The sequence below is a fragment of the Wolffia australiana genome, chromosome 2, assembly GCF_029677425.1.
Source record: "Wolffia australiana isolate 7733 chromosome 2, ASM2967742v1".
Classification (NCBI taxonomy): domain Eukaryota; kingdom Viridiplantae; phylum Streptophyta; class Magnoliopsida; order Alismatales; family Araceae; genus Wolffia; species Wolffia australiana.
This window is the reverse complement of record NC_135836.1, coordinates 21530366-21557780: the sequence shown is the minus strand read 5'-3', so window position 1 is coordinate 21557780 and position 27415 is coordinate 21530366. Positions and strand designations below refer to the sequence as shown.

At 40.4% G+C, this 27415-nt stretch overlaps 1 protein-coding gene across 1 annotated transcript in view; it reads right to left on the bottom strand.

Annotated features, from left to right (window-relative positions):
- Positions 1-10874: 10874 nt before the first annotated feature.
- Positions 10875-27415, bottom strand: part of ATVPS33 (Sec1/munc18-like (SM) proteins superfamily) — a 31956-nt gene continuing 15415 nt past the window's right edge. The window contains exons 9-23 of the mRNA XM_078571477.1: positions 22534-22590; positions 18322-18416; positions 18189-18240; positions 17990-18043; positions 14200-14262; positions 14017-14123; positions 13593-13715; positions 13231-13312; positions 13066-13136; positions 12831-12911; positions 12505-12562; positions 12383-12432; positions 12085-12178; positions 11846-12003; positions 10875-11062 (exon numbers count right to left, since the gene is read on the bottom strand). Coding sequence (XP_078427603.1) covers positions 11908-12003; positions 12085-12178; positions 12383-12432; positions 12505-12562; positions 12831-12911; positions 13066-13136; positions 13231-13312; positions 13593-13715; positions 14017-14123; positions 14200-14262; positions 17990-18043; positions 18189-18240; positions 18322-18416; positions 22534-22590 — 1083 coding nt within the window. The 3' untranslated portion in view covers positions 10875-11062; positions 11846-11907. The remainder of the gene's footprint in view (positions 11063-11845; positions 12004-12084; positions 12179-12382; positions 12433-12504; positions 12563-12830; positions 12912-13065; positions 13137-13230; positions 13313-13592; positions 13716-14016; positions 14124-14199; positions 14263-17989; positions 18044-18188; positions 18241-18321; positions 18417-22533; positions 22591-27415) is intronic.

Sequence of the window (27415 nt, the reverse complement as noted above, 5' to 3'; positions counted from 1 at the left end):
CCAGGAAAAATATAGGCCTTTTCGGGAGAGTGTTGACTGGCCAATCTTTGACGTCTCTGTTTGGGACGCCCAGCCTTTTGTGTCCTCAAAAAACAATTAAAAATTTTGGACTTATTTTTTCTTAGAATTAAAAATTTATCAGCTAAGCTTGTTTATTGGCTAATATATATTAATTTCCTTTCATATCCCCTCAAAAATTATTTTGTTAAATTGCTTCAGATTATTCACTTCAACTTATGGGGGCTGTATCCTGTTGAGTTATATCTTGGTTTTTATTATTATTTTATGTTTATTGTTGAATTTAACATGTAGGCGTTTCCATATCTATTCAAATTTAAAAGGTCAGGTCTTACACACCTTCCTCGGATTTCAACATTTTAACAATAATTTTCGATCAAACTTAAGATATTTGAATCTGATTGGGGAGTTGAGTTTCAAGATATGTTTTAACACTTAAAAAATTGTGGTATTAAAGATCATATCTCTTGTTCTCATACATCGAAGCAAAATGGAACAGTGGAATGAAAGCGTCGGCACATTATAGAAACTGCCCTGAGTATGTTGCATGAATCCTGAATGCTCATGATATTCTAGGATGAAGCAGTTGAAGCAGCAGCACAAGTCATTGATTTTATGATTTATCCAATTTTCAATAACCATAGTTTCTAACCTTTCTGGTAGTTTATATGTGCACAACATATAACCATAGTTTATATGTTCACAAATCATAGTTTCTGGTAGGCTCTGTTTTCTAACCTTTGACCATATGGGACTTACTTTTTTTCTGCAATATCTCAATGTTGTGTTTTGTTGGATATAGCTCACTTCATAAAGGTTAGCCTTCGCTCTCTTTATATACTCATCCACTTTATATTACTAGGGTATTATTTACTTCATGATAATTACATTCCTTCCTCAGCGGATACTCTATCTCCCATATCCACAAATTAATTAGAGACACCCACCGTATGAATATTCTCCTTTGATCTTTACTGTTCCCTCTTACTCATGTTCGACATCTTTATTCTCTGATTACCAACCAAAAGTTTCCTCCAATTTATCACACACACACCTCACCAACAGATGACACAATCTGCTTTAGAGCTACCTGCTTCTTTTGCATCATTGCTTCCCTTAGAGTGCACAACTTCCTCAAATTCTAACCGTATATATGATGTTCTAAATGATGGATATTATGTGGCCGTCAAGTCAATCACACTACCATGTTTATTTAAGTTCATTGAATAAAATATTTGAGTTCATTATAATTATGTGTGATGTTTATAATGAAGTTCATGAATACGTGCAATGACTTATTGAATCATGATGAGATCATAAGACAGTTATCACTAGTCGTTAAACATGTATTCTAAATATTCCTATTCGATGGGTAGTCGAGATGGACATCGAATTATCCAGATAGAATAGCACTAGCTGATCCTACTTACACGATAAGTATAGTTGATCCTGTGGCTATTACTGTGGCGACACTAAGGACAGAAAATGGGTGCTTTTTGGAGAAAGAGTTCATTGAATTAATCTTATACGAATCCCTCAATGGTATTACACCTAAACGTCGGTCAGGTTGATTCAAGTCACGATTATAAAAGTGATCCACTGACCTAAGACACCAAGGACATCTCGTGAGTGGACGACTATGTTTTGACTATGACTTACGAACCTGTAATCATGGGATTCGAATAAGTTATAGATCAGATGTAGTAAGAAGCTTACATTGACAATTTAGTGGTCAAGATGGGATCATCTGTCCTCGGTATAAGAGGAGATTGACTCAAGAAAGATGATGCAGAAAAATCCCTGGCCAAGGTAGTGAGGATATTGGAGAAGGTGTTCTCCAATGATCCCCGTTGCACATCAGTACTAATCGAATGACAGATCAAGGTTTAACGATAAACCATATCCTAAGTCATGTCTCGCTTGGATGATGTATTATACATATATGGTAACCAATGATGGTAAAGGTTCCATGAGAGAGTTCGAGACTACTCGGTACCTTCTAGAGCACGAGGTGTAGCTTGGCACCCCACGGGCTAGAAACTTAACCAATCATTTGGGGTAAATTGATTCTTATTTACTTAATCTATATGTTGATATAGTTAATTAATAAGTTTGGTCAATAAATGTTATTGGGGCACCAAAATTATTAACTAGAATGATATATGGGCCTAGAGGGTCACACGCACAAGGTCATAAGGGCATTGGTGGATATATTTTACTTTGTAGGGTTTTTGAGAAAAAACTTAAGTGAAATATAAAGAGGGAAAGGGGTCTCATTTTAAGCACCAATGCAAGCTTGATTTTAGAGCCCCTCCCTTTCTCCACTCTTTTCTCCACTCATCCGAGGAAGAGTGTCTTCATGTTGAGGAGATCTTCAAGATTTCCAAAAAAGAGTTGAAGAACAAGACTTGGATATCCAAGTGCCGAGTGATCACATGGATACTTCAAGAGGCCGGACGTGTGAATGACTTCAGAACGATCTCGGAGCGACAAAGTCAAGAGTGGAAGGAGTTCCCCACAAGGTACATTCAATGTTCACTTTTATAGATCGATTGTGAATCGATTGACATGCTTCTGCATCCATGGAAACGTGTTTTCCATGGACGAACCAAGGCACCAAACCCAACACTGAATGTTCTTAAATTTACTCTTGAGAGAGTGGATCATCTTCACTCCAATCGTGCACTCACCACTGAGGTATGTGGGCCAACTAAAAAATATTTTCCATCTTAACCCAAAAGTTTATTTCAGGCTTATAGAATCCTCCATGGTAGAAAACCGTGGAGGGAGAAATTTCAGCGGTTCATTATAAGGGATCATGTAGTCTTACTTCTTGATCAGTAGGAGCTGAAATTATAGGTTTCAAATGTTTTTTGAAATGAAACCCAATGCCAATGTTTCATTAGAATGGTGCAAGGCCAAAAAATCGTTGCTTAGGGCTTCAGCCAAGCACCAAGTATCCATTAACATGACATATCTTTTGACATGTGTCTCAATGTCTTTAGTTACTCTGATTGATCTGGTGAATCCTCTGATTTTTACTCTACTCATGGCAATATTTTTTTGGATCTAATCTTATTAGTTGAGTTTCCCAAAAACAATCATTTGTCTCTCTATAAAGCAATGAAGCAAAATATAAGTATGTGCCCAATGCCACCCTATGTGTCCAATGCCACCCTGAGTAATATTTCTTTCATATATGTACTTCCAGAACTTCAACTCATCCATGTACCCTTTCTACTCTCCAATGTGATAACTTATGTGTCGTAGATGTTGAAAAAAATCTTCTTTTTCATGCATGTACTAAATGTATCAAAATTGATTTTCACTTTGTTGATGGGTGTGGCTATGGTTAAGCTTCATATCTCGTTTATTTCAACTTGAAATCAGCAAGCTAATATTCTCGTCAAACTCAATGTAAATAAGCATTGTTTTAGCTAGCTTTGTCCAAAACTAAATGTGACTCACATATTGGTTTTGCGGGAGAGTGTTGGAGCATCATTGCAAATTAAGCCCGTCTTGAACCTAATATGGCTACCTGCCCCCTTTTTTTGCCTCATGTCAAGTAACAAAGAAAATGCATTATGAAGTGTATGGTTGTTGTAAAGTTAATACAATATCCTACACTGTTTACTTATTTAAATGTAAAGTTCATTGTGATCTTCACATCTCTTACATATAGACCGCTGCTATAAGGTTTTGTGGCACATTATTCTCATATTCTCATTCATTTTGTCTTCTACTCAACCCTCTTTCATCTTATCTTCAAACATGTACTTGACTTGGTTTCTTGTAGTCATATATGTTTAAATGGCATTCCCCCCATAGGATGCTTGCCTAAGAAAGCGAATGGGTGAGAAAAACTTGTTAACATGATGTCCAAGTGCATCATAAGTGCCTTGAAAATAGATCAGGCCTCTCTAATTGAAAGCACCTCCAATCCGATGGAAAATATGTGGAATTTTGGAGCGATGAGATCTTACTCCTAAAATTCTATAAAACATTCATGCTCTTTTCTCACAAACACAAGCCCATATGGCATGAGTAGAGTTCTAACATGTCAAATAGTCTAATGGAAGCTCACTATAATCTTACCTGTTGATCTATGTGAAAATGCCAACATACATTCTTTATTGTTGAATGCAAGTACAGAATGGTATGGCTAGCTTCCCATTCCAAGTAACAACTTATTGGAGAGGGCCTCAAGGACTAATATTGTAATCTCCGTTCTATTGTTGAAGCTTTGTTCCATTCCTTCAGTTTTTTTAACCTTTGAGATCAGGCTGAGAACAAGTGGTGCTTTTGGTTCATGGAGCTTTTTGAGCCCTGCTTGGAAAACAATTGTGAGCATGTGAGTCAGGTAGAGAACATGACTCTCATGAGTGAAATCTGGATTTTATTCATTAATTTCTCAACAAGGATACATATTATCTTTGTAGAAGAGGAATCTTCAGCGTGTGAACTCTTCTACCTTTAAAATGAAACCAAAACATTTGGGTGCCTAATTTAAAATCTTCCATGTATTCTCCCCTATATGTCTCTCAACTAGCTCATATATGACAAAAACTAGCTCAAGTAAGATGAGCATTTTCTCACACTGTGTTATTTTCTATCGATCTAGCAGCCTCTAATGTTGAATAATGTGATTTTTTCAGCTTTCCAAGTTTAACTTTTAAGTGATACCTTTTGGACATCAGCTAGTGATATGTTTATACTATTTCGTGTCTTTACATAGAAAGTATTAAGAAACTCCCACACTGTCTTTTTCGTTGAAATTTACATGTTCAACTGTGTAGTATCCATTTTGGAGGAGAATTCAAATTGAACACTGCTTAAACTTTCCCCTATAAAAAATTGCTACACCCAAGGTCCAGGAAAGGTATGTAGACTCCACCAATTATCGATTGTTACTTTTTTCATTGCTATGATTTATTATTTACAATTGTTCTGAGTGCTGCAATGGTGGCTGAGCTATTGTGTCTGGATAGGCATTCCCACAACAGGGACAACAAGGGCTGTAGTGTGAGGCTTAATGACTAAAATAGATTTAACTTACTCGGGGGACATTGAAATTCAACTTTGCATGTGCAGTTGAAGGTACCCTCCACACCCAAATAACCACCATATTTTTTTCTTAATTTTTTAAGTGGAATTTAGAAGGGCAATGAGGTGTTTTGGGCAATCTATACTGATGGGAATCTGAAATGTTCAAGCCAAATCAAATTTTACATGTTCCTATTAACATGTTCTACAAAAATATGATGGCAAGTTTGATAGTAGAGTAAATCTGATCACTTAATTCTTTGTTTTTCAAGAGTGATAACAATGTAATATTTCGTGGACAGGAAAGAAATGACATGTACTTGCCACCCACACCTATCAGGTCATCTTATGCTCTACAGTGATACTTCCAAGGTGTCTTAAAAATAGGGTCATTATATTGCGCTTTTCTAGTTTGAGACTACATTCTTCTTTTTTACCAGTTATGTCACACAATTCAATAACACCTCTTTAGCCCAATTTTTGGATAATGGACCATCACTTTGGAATTTGAAATTACTTGCTTAAGTAAGTCAATGCTAGAAACTATCGAAACCTTCCCAATGGCATCCAACAAGGTGTGCAGAGCTTGTACTACTAAATTTAATAATTTTATAAATAAGGAGTACGCGTAAGAGTACTCAGAATTGGGAAATTATAGGTCCATTATTACTCATAAGAAAGACTATGTAGGCTCCTCAATGAGACTAATTAATTTATTGATTTATAGATCATGAGTAATACTGAATTTCAATTTTTAAAAAAGAAAACCAATGGCACATATTATGCCAATTTTCAGCCTTGAAATTTGTTGATCCAGAAGGTACATTGACTTAAAATTTTTAGGGTGGCATTATGTGGCATCTTTCTTCCCTCTATGCATTCGTTCCCTCTGAACTATAAGGGATGTTTTAAATGATGTGCAAACTCTCTGTAAACTTGATTCTACATTAGTAGTCCGAGTGAAAGAAAATGAGTAGGGATCCACTAATGTGTTCTTCATCTTGGTGTATTGAAGAAAAGTAACAGAGAAGAGGAGTTCAGCTGCATTAAAAAATTATAGTCATCTTGGTAGAATCTAAGGACTGAAGTATTTTTCTTGCCTTAAATTATTTATTTCTTCATCGACCCCTATGTAGTTTAGATCCATCTATTTCTTCCATGAAAATAATATTTAAAATATTATACACTTTTTGAACCCTTCTCATCATCCCACCATTTCCAAATCAGCATACCTATTTATAACTATCCAAATACATATGCCTATACATATCTCTAAATACCCTTATCATTTGATCATTCCAACAATACATTATATATCTCTACATTCCATATGATGCTCTCTACATCCAAATTCTCTACATTTCATATTTCATATTAATATGCCTATTCTTTTTTTTAATTGGCAAAAAACACGGTGCCTGCCAACCTTGCAGTTGTGCCCGTAGACCGATCCAGCCGTGCTGTGGATGCCACCCTGGGGGATTTCATTTATAAAGTGAAGTGTTTATCAATGTTTATAGGCGTGGAGCAAGTATAAATATCCCAATTACACTCGGATCCCACTCGTCCACGCCCATGTGTAGGAAAGGAAACGATACATAAGTGATACCTTGTAGGTGCTCGGAGAAGTGCTCGCGATTAATATGCCTATTCTATCTATAAATTTTAACAATAACTTCTTCATGTCATCATTTATGTGTCCTCTTGTTCTCTTATATTTTAAGTATCCCTTCTCACCTTTTTAATCACTATTTAAAAAAACTGACTTCATCATCTCGTTTCCCAGTGAAGATGAAATGTACTCATCATTAAAATATGTATTTTTTTATAAATATCATGGAATAAAACTCAATGCCAATGACAAAATATTTTCACCCCTAAAATTTGAGCATATAAAGTTCTAAAAAGTCATACAAAAGACCATGCTTCTCCAAAGTAGCCTAGCTTTTTTTTAGTGACAGATCATAAGGGTGGCATGATTTCTCCAAGGGTTCCACCAAAAAAGAGTAGTACCAGGCAGTTACCATGTGTTGTCCTACGTGCTAGTAGATTCATGGATATATAGAACCTTTTAAAGCTCTTAAGGCTTTTGATATTGCTCAAGCGGCTAGCCCATTTGCATATTTTCCTGACAGAAAGAGACCACCCAGTAAATGAATGGTCCTCGTCCACCATACTAGCTTCTTTTGATGCATATCTTAGGTGTGTTGGGGATACCTAATACCTAGGGAACGGCACGTCCGGGACGTGACGCCCCGGACGTGATGGAACAGATGATGGAACGTGACAGGCGGTGATGTGACAAAGCTTTCATCACGTCACCGTCACATCACGTGTCCCAGCAAATACAAAAAAAAACTGTCACGTTATGTCATGCGTCCTTCTATTGGGCGTCGCGTCACGTCCACATCACTGTGACAGTGTCATCGTCACTGGTGATGGGAAAAAACCATACTATAGCTCTCTCCCACAAACTTTATCTTCTTCGTGAAATTGTGAGTCGTCACCCTCTCCAAACCTTACTATTCCGGAATCCGGAGGACGTTTTCCCTTGTCGAGAGAGATCTCATTGTAAGTTTGCAACCTATGTTGGGCACGGAGCCATGAAGTACGCTACTCTCTCTCTCTCTCTCTCTCTCTCTCTCCTCTCTCTCTCTCCCCTCTCTCTCTTCTTTTCCAGTTTATTCCCACCGTCTCTATCTCTCAGTCTTTATTCCCGATTTAAAAAAAATTAGGCTATATCTCCAACTATTTAACGGCGACGTCGATTTGCTGTCGCAAAAATAAACATGGACTTCTGTGCAAAATGACAGAAAATCTAAATGTTTTAAAATACTGTTTTTTAACTGTATTTAGGAACAACATCGCGGCCGTCTTCCATGACGGCCGTTCTGTCAAGTCACGCATCCTGGGCACCCCATCACCATCATGTCACCGTCACGCCCCCATTGTCATCCGTCACAGTCACCGTCATGTACCCCTAAAACCATCACCGTCACATCATCCATCACATTTTCATCACGATGACGTGTGACGTGACAGATGACGCTTGCCGTTCCCTACTAATACCTAGACCTTTTTCACTATTTTTTGACATTCTTTATTCCAGGAGTAACAGTTGTGGGGATATTGTCAATCATCGCAATAGGCTGATATAAGAAGAGTATAGAATTATTTGACTCATGTATCTTGTGCAAGAAATGGATCCTGGTTATACACTACCAGTAAAGACATAAAATTGTCGCATGGTTGATACTTTATTAAGGCATGAAATAAATTTCTGTTTTTAACACCCTCCCAAAGCCATTAGGTTTGCAAGTTTTGAAAATAATATAAATCATGGTGTTACATGGCTTTGTCTAGTTACTTTCCCGCCCTTAATACTCCTAGGTTGTGGGCTTGGAAGGTTTGAATTTGTGACTCGACCTCTGTAAGCTCTGTCTATAGGACTTAATCAAGGTGTGGACATTCCCAAATACATGTTTATTCCAAAATTTAAGTGGGATTAGGATAGAAATATCTTGAAACTACATACTTTCAAACTATTGGGATGTCTCCTTGTCATTTTTTATCAGGTAACACTTGTTCAGTATTGTATTAAATACCCAACCGCCCATTTGACCACATACTCCTATTGCTTTTTGCAACACAAAAAAGTGTAGATCAAGTGTTGATAGACCAAGGCTGGACAAAACATGTACTATGTTAGAATCCTAGGGCTGATCTTAGTTGAGGAAACTTTTGGGAGATTTATAATACTCTGATAAATGTAGGTTTAAGTTTAGATATTTTGAGATAAATTTAGAAAAATATTTACTATGTTCTAATAGTAATTAGGATTGGACATTTAGGACCGAGGATCAATTTGACCAAAACAAACCAGGACCGTAAGTCCTCCATTTGAGGGTGGACTGGTTGATAGTGCAGGTTTAGGACCAAGGGTCAAACAGATAGTAATTGGAAGTAAATTATTAAATATTTATTTAATATTTTTCTATAAAATTCTAAAAAATATTAAATCCAATTTGTGCAGAGGTTTCTCTTGAGCATAGTGTAGAGGACATATATTTGACCATTTGTTCGACACCCACATGATGTATATGAGTTATTCTTTCGAAGCAGGATGTAAGGTTTAGGTCTTTGCTAAAAACCTGAACCAGACTAGGACTGGCAAACCCTAATTGTAATTATTCTATATCCAGAAAAAGAGATAACATTGATACTTTTAACCGGAATAACTTCTTGAAGTTAGTTTTTAGTTAGGAAGATGATAAAAACATATTAGGGCATAAAAAATTATATTAAACGGACATAAGAAATTTAGTGCTCATGAATAAACCAAGAATATAAAATTATAGGATTATAAAATATACATATAAATTCAATAAATGGGTTTTGTATTAACTATTTATTATTGATAAATGCCTAAAAAAACATTCAAATATTAAGCTGCTTAAATATTTATTAGAGAAAATGGAAAAGTTTAAGAATTAATAAGGCAAACGTGGATCATTATGTGGTTTCAATACCAGCCATGTTTCAGAAAAATGTGACATTGAATATTCATGAAAGACATAAATCAACAATCATACTCAAAGTTTTAATGCGGATTCTGATATTTATATTTAACATGGCCAGCTACTAATGAAGAATATGCTCAATACATATAAAAAAAAATGTATTAATACATAAAAGAATATGGAAGAGCAAGCAGGATATAAAAGAATATGCTTAATACATAGGAATTCTCTCCCAATAATATCTTGACGTCATTTTACAATTCATTTACATGTTATTATTCCCCTTTTCAAGCAGGTTGGCTCCAAATGAATAAGGAATAGTTGGAGAATGCGCACTCAAGGTAGGCCATGACTATTTTCCCTATATAACTCCTAGTTCGGGTAACCTTTGAATTAATTGTTAACTAAATCTTCAATGGTCGAAAAAGCTTCCATCAAGGATTCTTTTGTGGGCCTTTAAGCTCCATAGTCCATTCTCTGATGGGTATCATGTGGCCTGAAAGTCAGTCAGACTTCATGTCTTGGCTTTTGTGCATTGAAATAAACATTATTCTTTTTTTTTTCCCATGGCACGTGGGCAAGCGGGGAGGGGCCACGAGAGAGAGAGAGGGGGGGGAGGGGAGGGGGGCCACGGGAGAGAGGGAGGAGAGGTGGGCGAGGAGAGAGAGAGAGAGGGAGGGAGGGAGGGAGGGAGGGAGAGGGAGGAGGGAAGGGAGGCCACAGAAGAGAGGGAGGAGAAGGGGTGGGAGACAGCAAGAGAGAGCAACAGAAAGAATCATCTGGAATGCCACAGTTCGTGAACAGTTCGTCTGTTCATGAACCTGTTCAGAAGGAGTTTTCCCAGTTCGTGTTCGTGTTTGTTTGTCTTCGTTTGCATGTCTGCAAACGAAATTTTTTTTTTTCCCATCCCTACATGTGATAGCAAAATCTATTTCCGCACAGGGTGATATGATCATCAACAAATTTGGTCTTAACCTGAATTTTCTTTTATCATCTCTCTTGTTTGAATTGTTTTGGATCCTCAATGTATCCTAAAAAATCCAACAAATTCTGCATTTAAATTATTTTTCCAAAGCATGCACATAGGGAATCCATAAAATACTCATCTGAAACAAAACATCTTGAATTCTAAGGAATCTTGAAGTGTTAATTGGAATAAAAAAGTTAAATGACTAAAAAATATGTAATTTCAAAGTCAATTTTATCATAACCTGAAACTTTTACTTACGATAACCAGAATAGATGTTTTCTGTTAATGATATCCCAAGAACCACATTTTCTTACACATAAACATGTACAATTAACAATATTTAAAGAAAATATATCATGTTATTACATCAGCATGGTTCCTTTTGTAGAAGTTTGAGGCTTATCTTGACCAAAAGAAAACAGAAGAAATGCAAGAAAATATCACTTACAGCAAAGGGAGAGCTTGATTTTGACTTGGGAGATTCTTCCAGAAGCTTCCACTAGGAATGATTCTGTAATAGGTTTAGGAATATTATGGAAACAAATGCAAGGTCTGTAGAGGAGTGTCATCACGTTAGAACATAAAAAGTTTCATAGAGTATACATTGAAGTCTGGATGTAGTAGTGGTATGGAATGTGTAAACATGGATGAAGATGTCAGGTAATCTAAGATAATTCCACGTGGTCTCACTTGGAATTTTATATAGGAAATCTAAGATAATTCCGTCACCTATGTACCACTTTTCAGTCTGTCTCCAATGCCCATTTGTAGTGCTTGCAATGGGAACTTCAAGAGAGAGAAAAAATCATAAGTTGATAGGTTGTCATCTGCCAAGTGGTTCACCATATACCCTCTTCACCATCCTCTGGTAAGATATCGAGCAATAGGAGTCCTGTTAAGGACTGCACTACCCATCCCAAATTTCCCAAATATTACTTTCCATGAGGGGGATCTTGGTTGTCAGTGCCGGTTGACCCCTACACAATAATGATCTACTTCAACAAAGGTCTTACCGATGTGGAAACCTAGAGTTGGGTCGTACAGATTATGTGTCCATGATTTTTATTTTTATGACCAACTTAGTGATATATAACCATAAATCTAACTAGTCTGATTGATCAATCCTTTTGATTAATCAAAATTTGATATGGTCAATCACAACTACACTTATCTGGGATTTGATATCCATTTCCTTCTTCACCAATTGTGAGATTTCTGGGGAAGAATAATGTTAGTACCCTACAAAAAATTTGTACAAGGATGCTTATAAGTTGTCGACGAGAACAGACTGTACCTTGCATTCTTCTTCATCCTCTCATTATCGATAGATCACCATAGATTTAACAGAACCAAAGCTCAATTCTGCATGCTGTTGCTTACGAGGGTTTCAAGCAACGTGTCGCCATTGATGATTTTCGTTGTTAAAACAATGAAGTCATAGCCTGCACGTTCCTGCATTCATGCAGCGAATGGAAGTTGGGAAGATGGATATGATAGATGGTTTTGAATGGACAATGGATGTGCATCGTGAACCTGAGAACTGAGAAAACGGAGGGCGGAGATCTCCCCAAAAGTCACGCCTCCTATGAAGACCACAAGCACAAGGGAACGATGCCCATCTGGCGACCTGAAATGTTTTGGAAATCCATTTTATTTTCTGCAAGAGTAGAGGATACCCTTGGTTCCTTGGTCTTCATTGCCATACATGTTAAGCATGCATGGGATGGGATTAACAAGTGAAGTAACGTAACTCCCCCCCAAATGTAAAAGAAAGTTGATCTGAGTAAACCAGCTATTATATTCTTCGAAAAAGAAGTTTAATAAGGGGCACCTGTCAAAGCTCCCAATGGGGTCCTGATAAGAGTAATTGGAAGAAACACCCTGAAGAAAAGAGTCAATTTCTTTATCATAATATTGAACTAGGATAATGAAAACAAGAGATGGGAAACTTACTCTCTTAAGTTCGAGATGCGGCCCAGGCAAAAGTTTCAAGACTTCTTCAATTGGGTGCCTGGGATATCCAAGATCATAGGGCTCGGATATGAGATCTACTGAGCTATTGTTTCCATTTATTTAGTATTTGAGAATTAAAAAAATTAAAATAATGAATTTCCATGTTGATATTGATGTATTTTATACAAGACGAGTCCATCGGCATTGAACTGGAAAAAGTATATTAAATGAATGAAAATTTGACAAAAGAGGACGGAGATATTTCATCTGCACAATAACTAAAGTGCAACTTCAATGTAAAGCTCAAACAGAAACATTTAACTTACCAGCCAGATCGAATTGCATGTTGAATAAGCCGAACACTTACAGGAGCATAGCCAGAGTAAATGTACGAGATATCACTTGGACTGAAATAATAATCAAAGTACAGAATGAGAAAAGCATAAATTTGTCGGCCACAACCAAGAAAACAATTTAAAAGAGAAGCAAAAAATACCGAACAAGCTGAAAAAAGATGCACGTCTACAAAAGAAACAGAAAAAGGAATGGGAAAATGTATACTTAGAAGGGTCCCTCTCATCCATGAGCAGCTTTAGAGAACGATTGAGGCTTTGCCAGTTGCTTTTTGATTCCTAAGTCAACACAGAAAGTAAGAAAAAGAAGTTAATTAATATTTTTTGAATGTCAAATCACTTGAAACTCTTTTAAGAAACAGTTATTCAGCACCTGTTTCTTGAACAATCCAGCTTTCTCCAAATTACTTAATGTGAACATATGTTCAAAACCATAGCTGTGAAGCAGTTCTCTCCTGAAATAGATGAATAACACAAATATCACATCGGAATAAATCCATGACCCAGCATTGATAAAAACATGAAAACTTTCCGCAAAAGTGTACAGGTGCAATGGGTGAAGTTAATTAATCATCTTTAATTTCGAAACAAACTTTTTGAAATATTTGTAGCTCCCTATCACAATCATTTCATTACAAAATTTCTGTAACAGAAATTTAGAGCCATAATATATATATATATATTAAATATTTATATTCTATACCAAAGAAAGATGACATGAAAAGAGAAAACTACCTTACATAGTCAAAGCTCTTCTTTGGCAAACCCCCATTGGTGGCGGAGAATAATACAAGCAACCTTAAGACACTGATAAGGGGCTCCTGTTTATGAATCATTTCTTCAATGTATTCAAAACAACTGTTCAATTGGTGGGAAGAAAATTCAAAGACCTTGTTAATGTTCTCCATATTGTGCATAAACAATAGAAAAAGAAAACAAAATAAAGCCAAATATTCCTGGCCTCAAAGATGAGGGAAAATTGGACTCGTATCGTTTACTGATCTATACATGCACAGTTATACAAAGTAAAAGAGAGAAAAAGTACATTATACATCTCTATTCACTTAAATTATTTAACAAATAGAAGCCAATATAAGCGGAAAGAAATTTCAATAATATGAAAATGGCACGACAAATATAATTCCGCAGATCAACTTACATGTCATATGCCTCACCCTCCAAAATTGTCTGCTCAATGTCAAGACGAGCACTAAATGATGGCTTTGATGTAAAGGTGAACAGATGTTGCGCAAGATTTACATGTCTCTGAAGAGGGAAACAACATTGAAATCTAAAGAACTGCAGTGAACAGAAAACCAAAAAGACTGATTCCCAAACTCACGGAAATCTCTGGAAGTGTATTGAGTTTCTTGACAAAGTCCTTAAGTTCCGATACAGTTCGAGTCTGGAAAGTTTGAAGCCTGAGTTAGATCACAGTTACTCATCCACGGAAGCTTTACCTTCAGAGCCAGTGTTATTTTACATGGAATACAAAATAGAGATCCATTTCTTTTAAAAAAAAATGGGGGAAGATCACCCAAGATCAGTTGTCCTCCCGAAAAAAATTATAGATCCACGAAGAGCAGAATAATTAAAGCGGAAATATACACATCCCTGATATGATCCGTCAGCGCGTCTATGTTCCGAAGAAGACACAGCAGCAGCCCGATCCGACAGCTCAGGCCCAGCCCGTTTCGGCGCTATTTGAGCCCTCTCTTGGGAGAAGGGCAGGAAGAAGATCATTGCGAGTTCCATTTTTACCCTCTCCCTTACTTCGTTCTAGTCATGACTCTCCCTCTCCGTGCTCACAGGTCGACGTCGTCATCCCTGCCGAGCAACAACCATTTGTCGTCGATCGTTCGGCATCTCCCTATCATTCTTGTTCTCTCCTTTTCTACCCTGGGAACTTCTTTCTCTCTCTCTTGTCTCTCCCTATCTTGACTGTCTATGAACGCTGTAGATGCTTTGTGATCAATTGGGAGTATCAATTCTAGTTCAAAGATTGAGTAACTGCGTGGATCAATTTGTTCTTGAACTGGGATTGATAGGCATATAGACAAAAGACGGGATAAGATGTAGTGAGACTGAAACAACCAATTTTTCGTCAAACTCAAAACAATCACATCAGTTGAAAATAGATGCACAAATATAAATGACATTTTAATGAGCAATGATCATTTAATAACAGCACTTTCCAACTCCCCAGGACAAGAAGCAAACACAAAATCTTTGTCATAGGTTCTACAGCACCTTGCTTAGAAAGCAGGAATTAGTAATTTCCAAGGGCAAAGCTCGAGGTTTCTTTATAACTCCTTGCTGTAGGCACAGGGCTACCTTTGATAAATTTTATAATGCAGTCCCAAAAGTTTTAAGTATATAATCTTATCATTTTCAAGTTGCCACTCACAGGGAAAAATAAATCCTGTACAATCGATAATCCTGTAGAGTCATATATGGATGTAAACAAATTCTTCTTCTTTGAACTCCTCACTAATCCTAGTCGGGCCAGCTTAGGACTTCCTAATGGCGTGAGTTTTGGCCAGATGTACCTTCAATTACTGTAAGATGGGATCTCTTTCTGTCAGCAATTCATCAATTGAATCAATAAGCATTTCTAGGGCTCCATCTTAACAAGGATGCCTGATCTTTTTTGTAGATATTCTTGAAGTGAGACATCTTAGTGAAAGAAAGGTATAAAGTGTTATAACTATACTCAGCCCAATGTAGCCAGCTATACTGTTGAAGAGCATAGTCGGATTTCATCTTTTTTAGTTTTGTCCTCATGACTTGCATATTTGTGTTTATGTCCTTTTTGTTCTCTTAACTATTCTAATCCTAATGGGTATGGATCTCACCTTATCTGAGAGTAAGATATGAGATTGCTGTCTTCCCATATGGCAACTGCAAAGATCGGCCAACTGACTCTGCCTTCTCTGCTCTGGTAATTCATATGCAAATCCCTAAATATGGGATTCAAGTGGAAGAATGGTGTAAAGTACAATGATTATAATCAGCTCAATGTGCCCACTTTGTGGATTCTCCGATGTGCATGTAACATTTCGATCCCCTCTTGTCGACTTCTAGATGTCCATCGGTTTCAGGCTGGATGCCCATTGTTGACTCTGATACGATTCCGAAATCCCTTATGGATACATAAGTAATTAGGGTTAGGATCTACTACTTTTGATATGGTCTAGGTTGGTTCTGTCGCGTTGCTTGTTGCCTCTGTGGGTCTTGCTTAGTTTGATTCACCTGTCTGTCTTTTGGTGACACCATTCATGTCAACAAACAACGCGACACCATTCATTAGGATACATAAGTAATTAGGGTTAGGATCTACTACTTTTGGTATGGTCTAGGTTGGTTCTGCCGCATTGTTTGTTGCCTCTGTGGGTCTTGCGTAGTTTGATTCACCTGTCTGTCTTTTGGTGACACCATTCATGTCAACAAACAACGCGACACCATTCGTGTCAACAAACAACGCGACACCATTCATGTCACCATTCATGTCTGTGGGTCTTGCTTAGTTTGATTCACCTGTCTGTCTTTTGGTGACACCATTCATGTCAAAGTTGTCTTCTGCAGTAAAATTGTAACGCCAGCCCATTAACTTCTGATCAACTAAAAATTTTGACTGAACTGGTTGGTGTGGATATCCTCATTCGGCATTCCCCTTGTCAAAAATGGCAGTGGTGGTAGATGCTTGAGGCGGCATTCCATCCTTTCCATCAGCCGATGAAGGAGTTCCACTATTTCATTAGTCTTTTTGTTGATTTGCCTACATCATATCAGTTTTTTTATCCAACCATTCCAATCTCCTATGATCACTCCCTGTAGGAGCTTCCTGATACGTTACCCCCCCGAACTTCCCAGATGGCACTAGTCTTCGATAGAGAAAAGGAGAAACAATAACTCCTTCTACTGAAGTGATAATCAGTTCAAACCACTCCAACGAGTGGACAACGAAAATAAGAAAAAGGAAGATGCTTAGGAAGGAACGAAGATGTTTCACGAACGGCTGGATCAGCTGGTTCGTCGAGTCGCGGAAGGCCGCATCGGTACCCCCTTCTCTTCAGTCGAGGAGAATCTCCTTGGCTGCCTGCTACTCCAATACTTCTTCAAAACTGCCGTTCTAGAAAATGTCCCCCTCTTATTTATAGTGCCGCAAACTCTAATTTTAGCAAGGATTCTCAACAGGCCTTGCCGCTTGCCTCTTTCATTTATATTTCTGAATTTGGCTCGTATCACTTCCCTAGCACCATTGTTAGGGATCTTGGTGTAGATCTCTACCAGGGAAGGATCTATGGATCAAGAAAGGTAGAACTCTAGAGAGAAGGATAGAAAGATATCAATCATTACAGGCTGGATTGACCCCTAATCCCTTTCAGTTCACAACTGAGTTTTGTCGACTCTCCTTCAGGGAGGGCTACACTATGTGTAGGGATCTAATCTAAGAGAAAAGGCCAGAAATACCCTTGCCAATGGTTGGGGATCCTATTCAGAGATGAATTTAATGGTAATCATATCAAAGATTGAATTTACAATAAGCCTGAGATGGCTAAAAGGTGATCTTTTCAGTGAATAGGTTTTTGAAAAACATTCTTCTGAACTTGTTCACGGGATCACAATTAGACTGTAAAGTTGTGACATGATAAAAAGGAATGAAGAAACAAAACCCATTGCAAAAACTGATAGCAAAGGCACCTAGTTCTTGCTCTAGCACTATCTTGGATTCAGATGTTTGACAAGGTTTGAGTGCTCACTGAGATCTGTGAGAAGTCCGTCCAAAGCTAGCTGTTATAGCTTGAGGAAAAAAGGAGAGAACACACAATTAAGTAAAATTGGTAAGCTTGTGTGCCTTTTGGTCTCTAACCCTTATTTAAGGTGACAAAGTCCCCCCCCCCCTCCCCCCCCCCCCCGCCTGCGGCCCTAAGCCCACTAAACCTTCTCTATATCTCATTAATATCCAGATTCTAAAAGTTTCAAGACTTATGAAGGGATATCGCATAAAGAAGAGCATCAAGCGCAGATCTGCAAACATACTTTTCGTTCAGGAAAAAATGACAATAAAACATTTCGTTACAATTAAAATGAGATAGCCAAGAAAATTGAAATTGAGTGATTTTCCTTACAGAGGATATTTCAGCATAGTCTTGCTTCATTGTCATTGCTCTCTCACGCAGCATCTGAATAGTATTCAAATAAAGATGGCATTAGAAAAAAGAAAGAAGGGGGTAATTTTTTTAAAAGACAATTTTTTATCCAAAGGGAAACAACTGAGTATCAAATAAACAGTTTACGAGAAAGCAACAAAAAGGAGACGCCAACAACCTGCATTACGACCCCAAATTGAAGATCTCGAATCTCTTTGTAGAGTTTATCACTGAAAAATAAATTGAAGAAGGGCATTGATATCATTATCAACACATGGGAAACATATAACTATGAAAACAACCATAATTACCTAGAGTTTAGCGGGACCTTCATTTTTTTGCCATCTTGCTGAGCACCCATAATCGATGCATCAAGATCAACTGAGCCATTGTTTATTCGTAAAATCTATGAACATTGAGAGGCACATCTATTAATAAAAAATACTGTCTGAATTAATATAAACTGAGAGACAATTACATAAAAGATTTACATGCTCAATGAATAAATTGAGAAATCAAGGCCTAATTGTTAAAACGTGATGTGCATCTTGTTATGGGATCCTAGGCCTTTCCTCACTTTCCAATTCTCAGTATCTCCATGCTCAATAACCATGCTCATAAAAATCTGCATGCTCAACGAATAAATTGATAATTCACGCCATGATTGTTAAAACACTGTGCTTCTTGCAAAGGGATATGGGCTTTTCCTCTCTTTCCATCACTCGGTATCTCTCCCATGTTCATTTATGTGTATGTAAGTGAGATGAACCTCGATTGAGGTTCATACTGGGAAAGGGGGAGGAGCAGAGGCCAAGCAAAAACAGGGATCTGCCAGAGACGAACCACCTGAAGGTGCATAGAAATAGAGATGATAACAGGGGCCGGAGATCACTGAGGGAGAGAAGGGACCTAGACACAGAGAAGTTAGAGATGACATCAACTACATACTTCTCGGCTGCCCTCCAAAAGGGAGGGCTACAGCTTTTCAGAGGAAATACCTAATAGTCAAATGACCATAATGCCCCAAATGAACTTAGAACAACAAAGATCCATTTGGGAAATAAGAACATATTAGTATGTCGGTACTTCTTCACAGAATATGGTGATTTCACACTCATATGGTATCAAAGCTCCATGTCGAAGTGATGGCCACCAGTGCACACACCACAGAATATGCCACTGGAATCCTCAACTGCTGTGTCCCTGCTCAGGCACTGTCCGTCCACTAATGATGTTGCTCTTTCTGATGAAGCTGTGCGCATTTCCAATCTTTGGATGGTTGTCTCAAACTCCACGGAGAGCAGTAGAGCCTCTGTGGTTTCTTTACATCATTATAAGATTCCTGTGGGTCCACCTCGCCAATATTTACGCAAGAAATATTTAAAGGATGTAGGACTTGACCGTTGTCTGTTCTGGACTTTGAAGGGGATTGCAACCAGGTCGTACACTCCAGAGAGGTTATTCATCTCAGTGGGCGTTATTCCTATTGTGCACACTATTATTTCCGTGCCATCAGGGACTGCGACCAGTTGAATCTGATAATATTACACAGTAAAGTTTGAGCCAAGTATGAGGCTTTTTCAAGCCAGATCTAAAGTGGCACTGAACTGCCCTCATTCGCAGAGGTTTATCAGTGAGTTGCACAAGCCTCTCCTGTGACCGCCTCAACTCAGTTGCCAGTTTTCTCTTCTGATGCTACTGTCCCAGAAGTTAGCTTATTTCTGGGGATGACATGGCAAAGAGCCACGGTCCTAGAAATTATAATGGGAAAGGGGAAAGGCTGGGGTCAAAATCTCAGGAGCCTGGCTGCACTAGGCTGTAATCAAGACTTTGTATCCTGTACGGAAACCTCACAGGGGGCATGCTGATTCTAAGCCTGAATACCTGAATTAGTGCTCAATCCATACCATCATTCCTGCAGTTTCCGGCGTATGCAGTGCCTTGTGCAGACTCTCAGTCATCAGCCTTTGCAGGGTAGTTCCTATGCATCCGCATTTCAGAATACCCATTCTGGTGCCACTCATCATATTGCAGGTGCATCTAACAAAACTCTTTGTTCTATTTGCCCGTCACATTTACAGATAGATCCAAGACGTCAGGGCTCCAAGGTTCTAGCCTCAAATCATTGTTCTTAACCTTTCTTATCTTTAACTTTTTTCTGTGGCCCTAAATTTCCTTTGAATCATTGTTCTTAATCTTGACTTTTGTCTAACACGAAGTCAAAGGGCTTCTATCATATTTATCCCTAACTACCATACAGGACCTCAAGAATGGGAAGAAAATTGGCAAATGATATGAGAGCAGGGACCTGTGCAACCTATGCCAGCCAGCTCCTGCAGCCCGTACTTCTGCTTCACCTAGACAAATCCACAGTTTTACAGGTTGTGTGTAACTTTTTTATTGTTATCTCCCACTTGTAATTTACCGTCATAAGAATGTTCATCATGTCAGCCGGGTAGCAGTCCTCATATCTGCCTATCTTTTTAACCGCATGACCACCTCAGTCTTGAACAGTCGAGTTCCTTATTCTCTTCTACATCCCACTCATCCCCTTCTTTCCCTTCCTCCTTGAAGTTTTGGTTGTCTTTGCCTTGTGTACCGCAATGAGCGGTTGATATAAGTAACTTTCCAAGTGTATAAAAGGCATTTTTCTTGCCTTCTTATCAAAAAGTTAATCAAAGTTTTAGTCCTTCCTTACACGGCCATCTTATCTCGGCTGATGTCACTTGGTCGTCCCTTGTCACAAACCAATCCACCTTTACTTCCCACCAACGTTACACCCTTCCTGGCTTCATTTTTTATTATGGCCTCTACCATCTCCTCGCCTTCCTTCTCCTACGTTAGCCACCTTCGATGGGTTTCCTGTGCAACCTCCTCTCCTGACCTTGTTGTGGACATCCTCCTGTCCATTGGTCCCACCTTTTCATCACCTGACCAGCCTGCAATTCACAAGGTAATCCCCTATATAGCTTAAAGTTTACCTGCTACACTTCACAGGGAATCATGATCTTGCACTCACCACCCTCTTTCCCATGTTGAGAACTTATCTTATATATTCCTTTATACTTCAATGTTCTCATCACTTCGTCAGATGTCCTTTACTCGAACTGTTTTGGTGGCCTCCAGTCATCCTCGTTGGTGGGTCGCTATGAAGATATGCATGCCTTAAATGTCAATGGTAAAAGGACTTAAGTTTCCAGGGATTCCTCAAAAGCAGTCGGCAGCTGCAAGCAAATCTATAATGTGAAAATTGGTCCTGACAGCGAGGCTGGCTAACTTACACCACTGTAGGTCACCTATTGTTCACACAGACTTATGGTGAACTTTATATAGAAGACATTCCCTATGATGGCCAATATAAACCTATTTGAATGCTTCTCATGTGGACCATTTGATTTTCTTGGCCCTGATGTGTTGCATCTTCTGGGTCATCACTGGTATTTTGGTATGATTAGTCACAGCGTCTATGCCCGGAAGAAGACCCGACAGTGGCCCAACCCAGAGGTGCAGTCCTAGCCCACTTTGGCACCTACTTAAGGCATTCCTCCTGGAGGTAGGGAAAGAAGAAGATCACTTGTGAGTCCCCCTAGTACCCTAACCTCTGCTCCATTCCAGTTGTGACTCTCCCTCTCCGTGCTCACAGGCCTGACCTCGTCCCCCTGCTGAGCAACGTCTGTTCTTCGGCAATCCCTTCGCCATCCTCTCAACCATTGCCGTTCTCTACTCTCTACCCCTGGAACTTCTCTGTCGGCCCTCATTCTTTTGTCTCTGTGAATTATTGTGAACGTGTCTTGATCACTTGGAATATCATTTTGATTGGAAATTGTGTTATAAGGGTGGATCGATTATGCCCCTGAGCCGGGGATCTTACCATATTTCATCATATCAGACTGTGATCGATGAGACTTAGCTAATTTACTTTCCCTCTTTTTCATTACTTATGTATCCTTATGGGTCCACCTTACAACGGCCCATTGGGTGTATTTCTTTTAAACTAGGTCAGTTGGCCCATCATCGTGGCCCCAATGTATCCTGTTATAAATTAGTCTCCCAAGATCCTAATGAATCAACGCAGTCTTTTTCTAGGGTATTGGTTACATCAAAAACCAATACCCTAAACTAGAAAACGTGTCACCAAATAACCTAGATGAAATATGATAGATTAAACAGTTAAAATTAAAGAATGTCACATAAATTGATTAAAGTAGATACACCGAACTAGAAATGCACATTACAGATTTAGTAGTGCATCATGGAGGGAAAGATATGAGAAAATGTCTAATTTATCAGTTGTGTCATCCACCAAATCAAATGAAGTGCATCGAGGGAATATGTTCATTTTCATGTCCTTGAGTCGATTCCAAAGAACCACATATTTCACAAAAGCATGAAGGAATTTTGAGGAAATCAGACCTTCCAGACAGAGTCCCATTAACAAGTATGTATTTACAAGAAAAATGTCGTAAACCTTCGTGAAAGAAAAAAATGGATATCTGGCAATCAAAGGAAATTTCAGAAGGCACCTCATCAATTATACCATCATATGTCAGATTGAAGCACATAGGCGTAATTATGTCAACCTGCCAAAGACACAACCAGCAGTTAGAAATATTTTGTCATTCCCTATCCTACACACACGATGATACGTACATCAAAATGAAAACTTTGCACCACAGAGTTAAATCGAAGTAAAATGTGATGATAGGTCCGTCATATTTCCTAGGAGAGGAATAGCTGAGGGCAACGTGGGTTATACTGGGTGACTTGAAATGGCAGCTAATGAAGTCATCTGTTATTTATCGATATTATATGGCTGTTAAGAGGGGAGTCCCTTGCATAAAGGCAATGTCTCTTTTGTCAAGATCCATTCCCTCTAGTAAGCCCACTAGGGCAATTCTCATCTTGCACTTCCCTTCAAATATGTAGCCTGACTTGTAGGAAGGCAGGACATGAAGTTACAAATCTGGTGTTTCCCTTTGGATGCTACTTTCTCACTCAATGATGTCCACTCTACTGGGCCTCTTCCCCTCCATCGACACCCACTCCACTGCTCCTCCGCCATCCTCGTCCCCCTCTGCATCGTTCATCCCACAAGGGTCACCTCCCTCTTCCTTCTCTATACTTTCCCTGGCAGGGATCATATCATTGGTATCAGAGCCATAGTGCGTCGCCGCTGTCGCGCCAGCACCAGAGGTGGTCCGACCTGCCATCTGGTGGGCTGTCTTGGGCAGGTAACCCAGAAAATGGACCCAATGTGGGGTTTTTTCCCACGACCCGCCCATTTTGGGCCCTCACGGGCCCACCCCTAGTAGATGACCCAGCAAATGGGCCAGTTAATGGTTTCCCTCCCAAGTCCGGTCCAACAAGGCTCCATGCAGGCCCATTCCAGGGGAGCACCCTCATTAGGGCTCACTGGGACCTGACTAAAGTCAGGCAATGCGGTGCTTGGGTCGATCAAGGGATTCCTCCCTGCGACTGGCTCAACTGGGACCCTTGCAGGGCAGATTTAGCGGGGTGACACGGCACTTAGGCCAATCAATGAATTCCTCCATGTGACTTGCCAACTAGGACCCTTGCGAGGCGTTTTCAGCTAGGCAAACCATTACGGGCGCTTGTGGGGCCGGATCAGACGATTGACACTGTCCAAGCCTTCCAGGGCTCCCACTGAGCAGCTCGAATCGTCCCCGAAAGCAACGAGAGCACCAGTCAGCAGGCGCACACCACCCAGGCATGGCGCCGAACGCCCTCGCCAACCGACCATCTCGCACGGCTCCTGCCCTCTGCATGGGACCTTGTCCATGACCCACCAGCCTTCAGGGCCATCCTTGGCAGGGGAAGCTGGACAACAACCATAGAAACAACCGCCCGAGTGGCCTCACAAGTGCGGAGCCGCTCATGAGGCGATCCATGTCGCCACTCTATCAGACAGATCAGATTGAACCCTTTGCACCCCATCTCTGCCAATGCGGAGGTGACTTCATCGACGACCAACCTCAGTACAGGGTATCACGCCAATGGACTCGCCTCCCATCAGTCATGCCTTGCCACGATTGCAGCCCGATGCACCACGTCGACGACAACACACGGGACAACACCAGTGAGCATCTCTATCAGCTTCGCGGAACCCTTGGTCGCGGCCCCAAGGTACTTACCGATCATCCACCTTTGGTACCCCGCCACCATATGCATACACCGCGGTGATCTTTGGTGACCTTTCAGTCTTTTCCAGCAGTGATCCAGAGTGTTGGCTGCGTCGCGTAGAGCAATACACTGCCAACGATGCCCAATGGACCTGTTTGAACAGGACAGCGTCCTGTTCAACCAGCGTCCTCCTGGTTTTTCTACATTGACAATGAGATGGGCTTCCAAAGCTGGGCTGACTTCAAGTGCCAGTTCAACCGGCGGTTTGGACTCAAGCCCAGCGACACTTGCTGCTGCTTGTTCAACCTGTGCCAAGATGGACGAGCAATGCACGAGCTCGTGTCCAATTTTATGGAGCTTACTGGCTACCTCCCAGAACTTGCCGAAGAAACGGGCATGAACCCCCTCCATGCCACCTTGTAGCCCAAATCCCAGGTGAAGTCAACCACTACAACTCGCAGACCACGAATGACCTCATCAAATGGTCCTCAGCCCACCTCCAAGGACCTCGCGCCCTCAAGGATCCAAAGGTCCTAGCATTCACAATGGAGACTATCAACCGCAAAACCCCCACTCGCTCTCGCCAGCTCAACCTGACCGAAGAAGAATTTCTCACTCGTAAAGCTCTAGGCCTCTGCTATCAGTGCAATGAGAGGTTTTTGCCAGGGTATCACTGTCATAAAACCCTCAATATTCACACTGTCATGCCCAACAGTGAGCTGCACGCCAATGACGTCCTGTGCCAACTTGACAACTAACGACGACATACCAGCTTGAGGGCAAGCTGTGATTGAAGGGGGGAGTAATGTTACGATCTATTCCCTCTAGTAAGCCCACTAGGGGCATTCTCAACTTTGCATTCTCGTCTTGCACTTCCCCTAAAATAAGTAGCCCTCCTCGTTGAAGGGCAGGACATGAAGTTACAAATCTAGTGTTTCCCTTTGGCAGCTACTATCTCACTCAACGACATAAGCTCTGTCGGGTCTCTTCCCGCCCACTCCATCGCTCCTCCGCCACCCTCATTCCCCTTAGTGTTATCCATCCCGCCAGGGTCACCTCCTCCGTCTTCCTTCTCGATACATTCCCCAGCAGGGACTGTATCACCTTTGCACTGGGTCACCCTCCTTCCCCAATTCAGGCCCCAACCAAAACTGTCCCACAATATATGGATGACAAGTTCATCCCAGGGATTCAAGATGTTTGCAATCCACTTCTTTAGTGGCATCATACTCTTAATTTGTACCTGCAAGGCCCCCTGTCCTCCCAACTTAATAGTCTGTATAAAAATTTCCCGTGCAACCATTGCGAGTCCATGCCTTTGCTCTGGCCCAGAGCCTATGCACAGGACACCTCATCAGGCCTTCAAGTCTCTCCCTAATTCTGCTGGCATCTTGAACTCTGCAAGATAGAAAATGAGAATCTCTGAAAGTATAGACCATAGTAACACAAAGCACCCCCCTCTTGACAACACCTTCATTTGCTGTTCCTCCAAATGCCATTCTACCTTCTCAACAATCAGCTGCAAATATGTGTTTGTCATTCTCTCCATTGACAGTAACAGGCCAGAATTATGCATAGGTAGTCTCGCAATCAGGGTTCTCAAGGCCTATACACACTGAATCTCTTCTTCTTGGGATTGCCCACTACCCAGAATGGCTGATTTTGCACAACTGATTTCAAGACCAGAAAAATCTGCAAATAAGTTGAGTAGAGTGGACAAGTTGCTTGCCTCATCCACTGAGCCTTCTAAAAAGAAGGTGGCGTTATCATGCAATGCTGTCACAATAGCTCATTGTCTGCTAATCCCTCAAAAGTCCTTGAGAGCATGCTTACTGGTACACATGGTGAGTGCATCCACTGCCAGGACAAACAATAACGAGAGAAGCGACCATCCTTGCCTGACACCCCTTATTGTGGTTGAATTCCCCCTTCCTCCGTGTGCCCATTCACTAACACTGAAAAAGATTTAGAGTTATCCCACATGATCCATTCCTTGGGGACGCCTCTCCTTTTCGTAAATGCCCACGGAAATCCCAGGTCAGTGAGTTGTATGGCCTGGCGAAATGAACCTTCCACATAAACCCTCTAGTTCCTCCCCTCCATGATGTTAATCTCTCTTGCAGCAATTGCAGTGTCTACCAATAATTTTCCTATTATGAAAGCTAACTGGGAAGGCCATACTAGTTCCCTGTTCACCTCCCTCAACATGTTTACCAACACTTTTGAAACAATGAGGTAGATGGAGTTGAATAATGAACTGAGTCTGAAGCCTCAAGTCTGGTGGCTCCTTGGCATTTCGGCAGGAGGAAAAGATAAGATCTGTAAATTCTCTCCATACCACCCTTCCCTTGACAAAATTCTTCGAACCTGACCATTATGTCTGATGGTTTTCAAAGAAAATCGTTGGCCGTCCCACATCGTTGGGTCAGCCCCTCACCTCTAAAACTCCCGCTAGCAACAATCAACATCCCTGCAACGTGGACACCAGGTCAGCCAAATCTGTCCAAAGGTCAATCCTGCTTATGGCATTTGTTGGACCATAGCCTGAGATAATGACCATTTCAAAATCATCCCTTTGTCATTTCAGATTGACTGCTGCGGCAAATTGACCTGTCCCAAGCGCCCATTTTCAAGAGCACTACCTCATTCCAAGTTCCAACCACTCCCCAGATTATCTGACCACATTAACTGCAAGGAATCCCTCGAGGAAACCTCTTCCCACCATAATCCATTCTCGTCCCAAGCACCTACCCAACATAGTTTCATCTAATCACGCCATCGTGGCTCCCCATTTTCTCAGATAGCTTCCCAATATTCTGCGCCTTTGCTCATCCTGGAGGCTACAAACATTCCAAGAGACACATTCAAGGTTGAACAAATATTCTCCTTTCCTTGCTCTGTTACAGCTACAGTCCCACTGCAGCGATCTCCTTTACTCGGTAATTTAAAAGGAGGTCCTTCTCCCTCTCATTCAGCTATCCAACCTGCTCTGCTTACTCTATTTTGACGGTCTACAGGCCCATTTGTCCACTTTAATTCCACATCTTAACGGCCCTCCGCAGCTAACTTCACCCATCTTCTTTTCCCTGCCTTCACCTGCACTATGATTCCCCACTCATAAATCATTCTCAATTTCTTTCTTGAGTATACCAGCCCTTCCCCTCGAGTGTCCCCCATCATGATTTTTCAGGGACACTGGTCTTCAACTCTGCTGCTGCCTTCAGATCTTGCCTTCCTCACTGTGTTCCAATTTCCCACTTGATG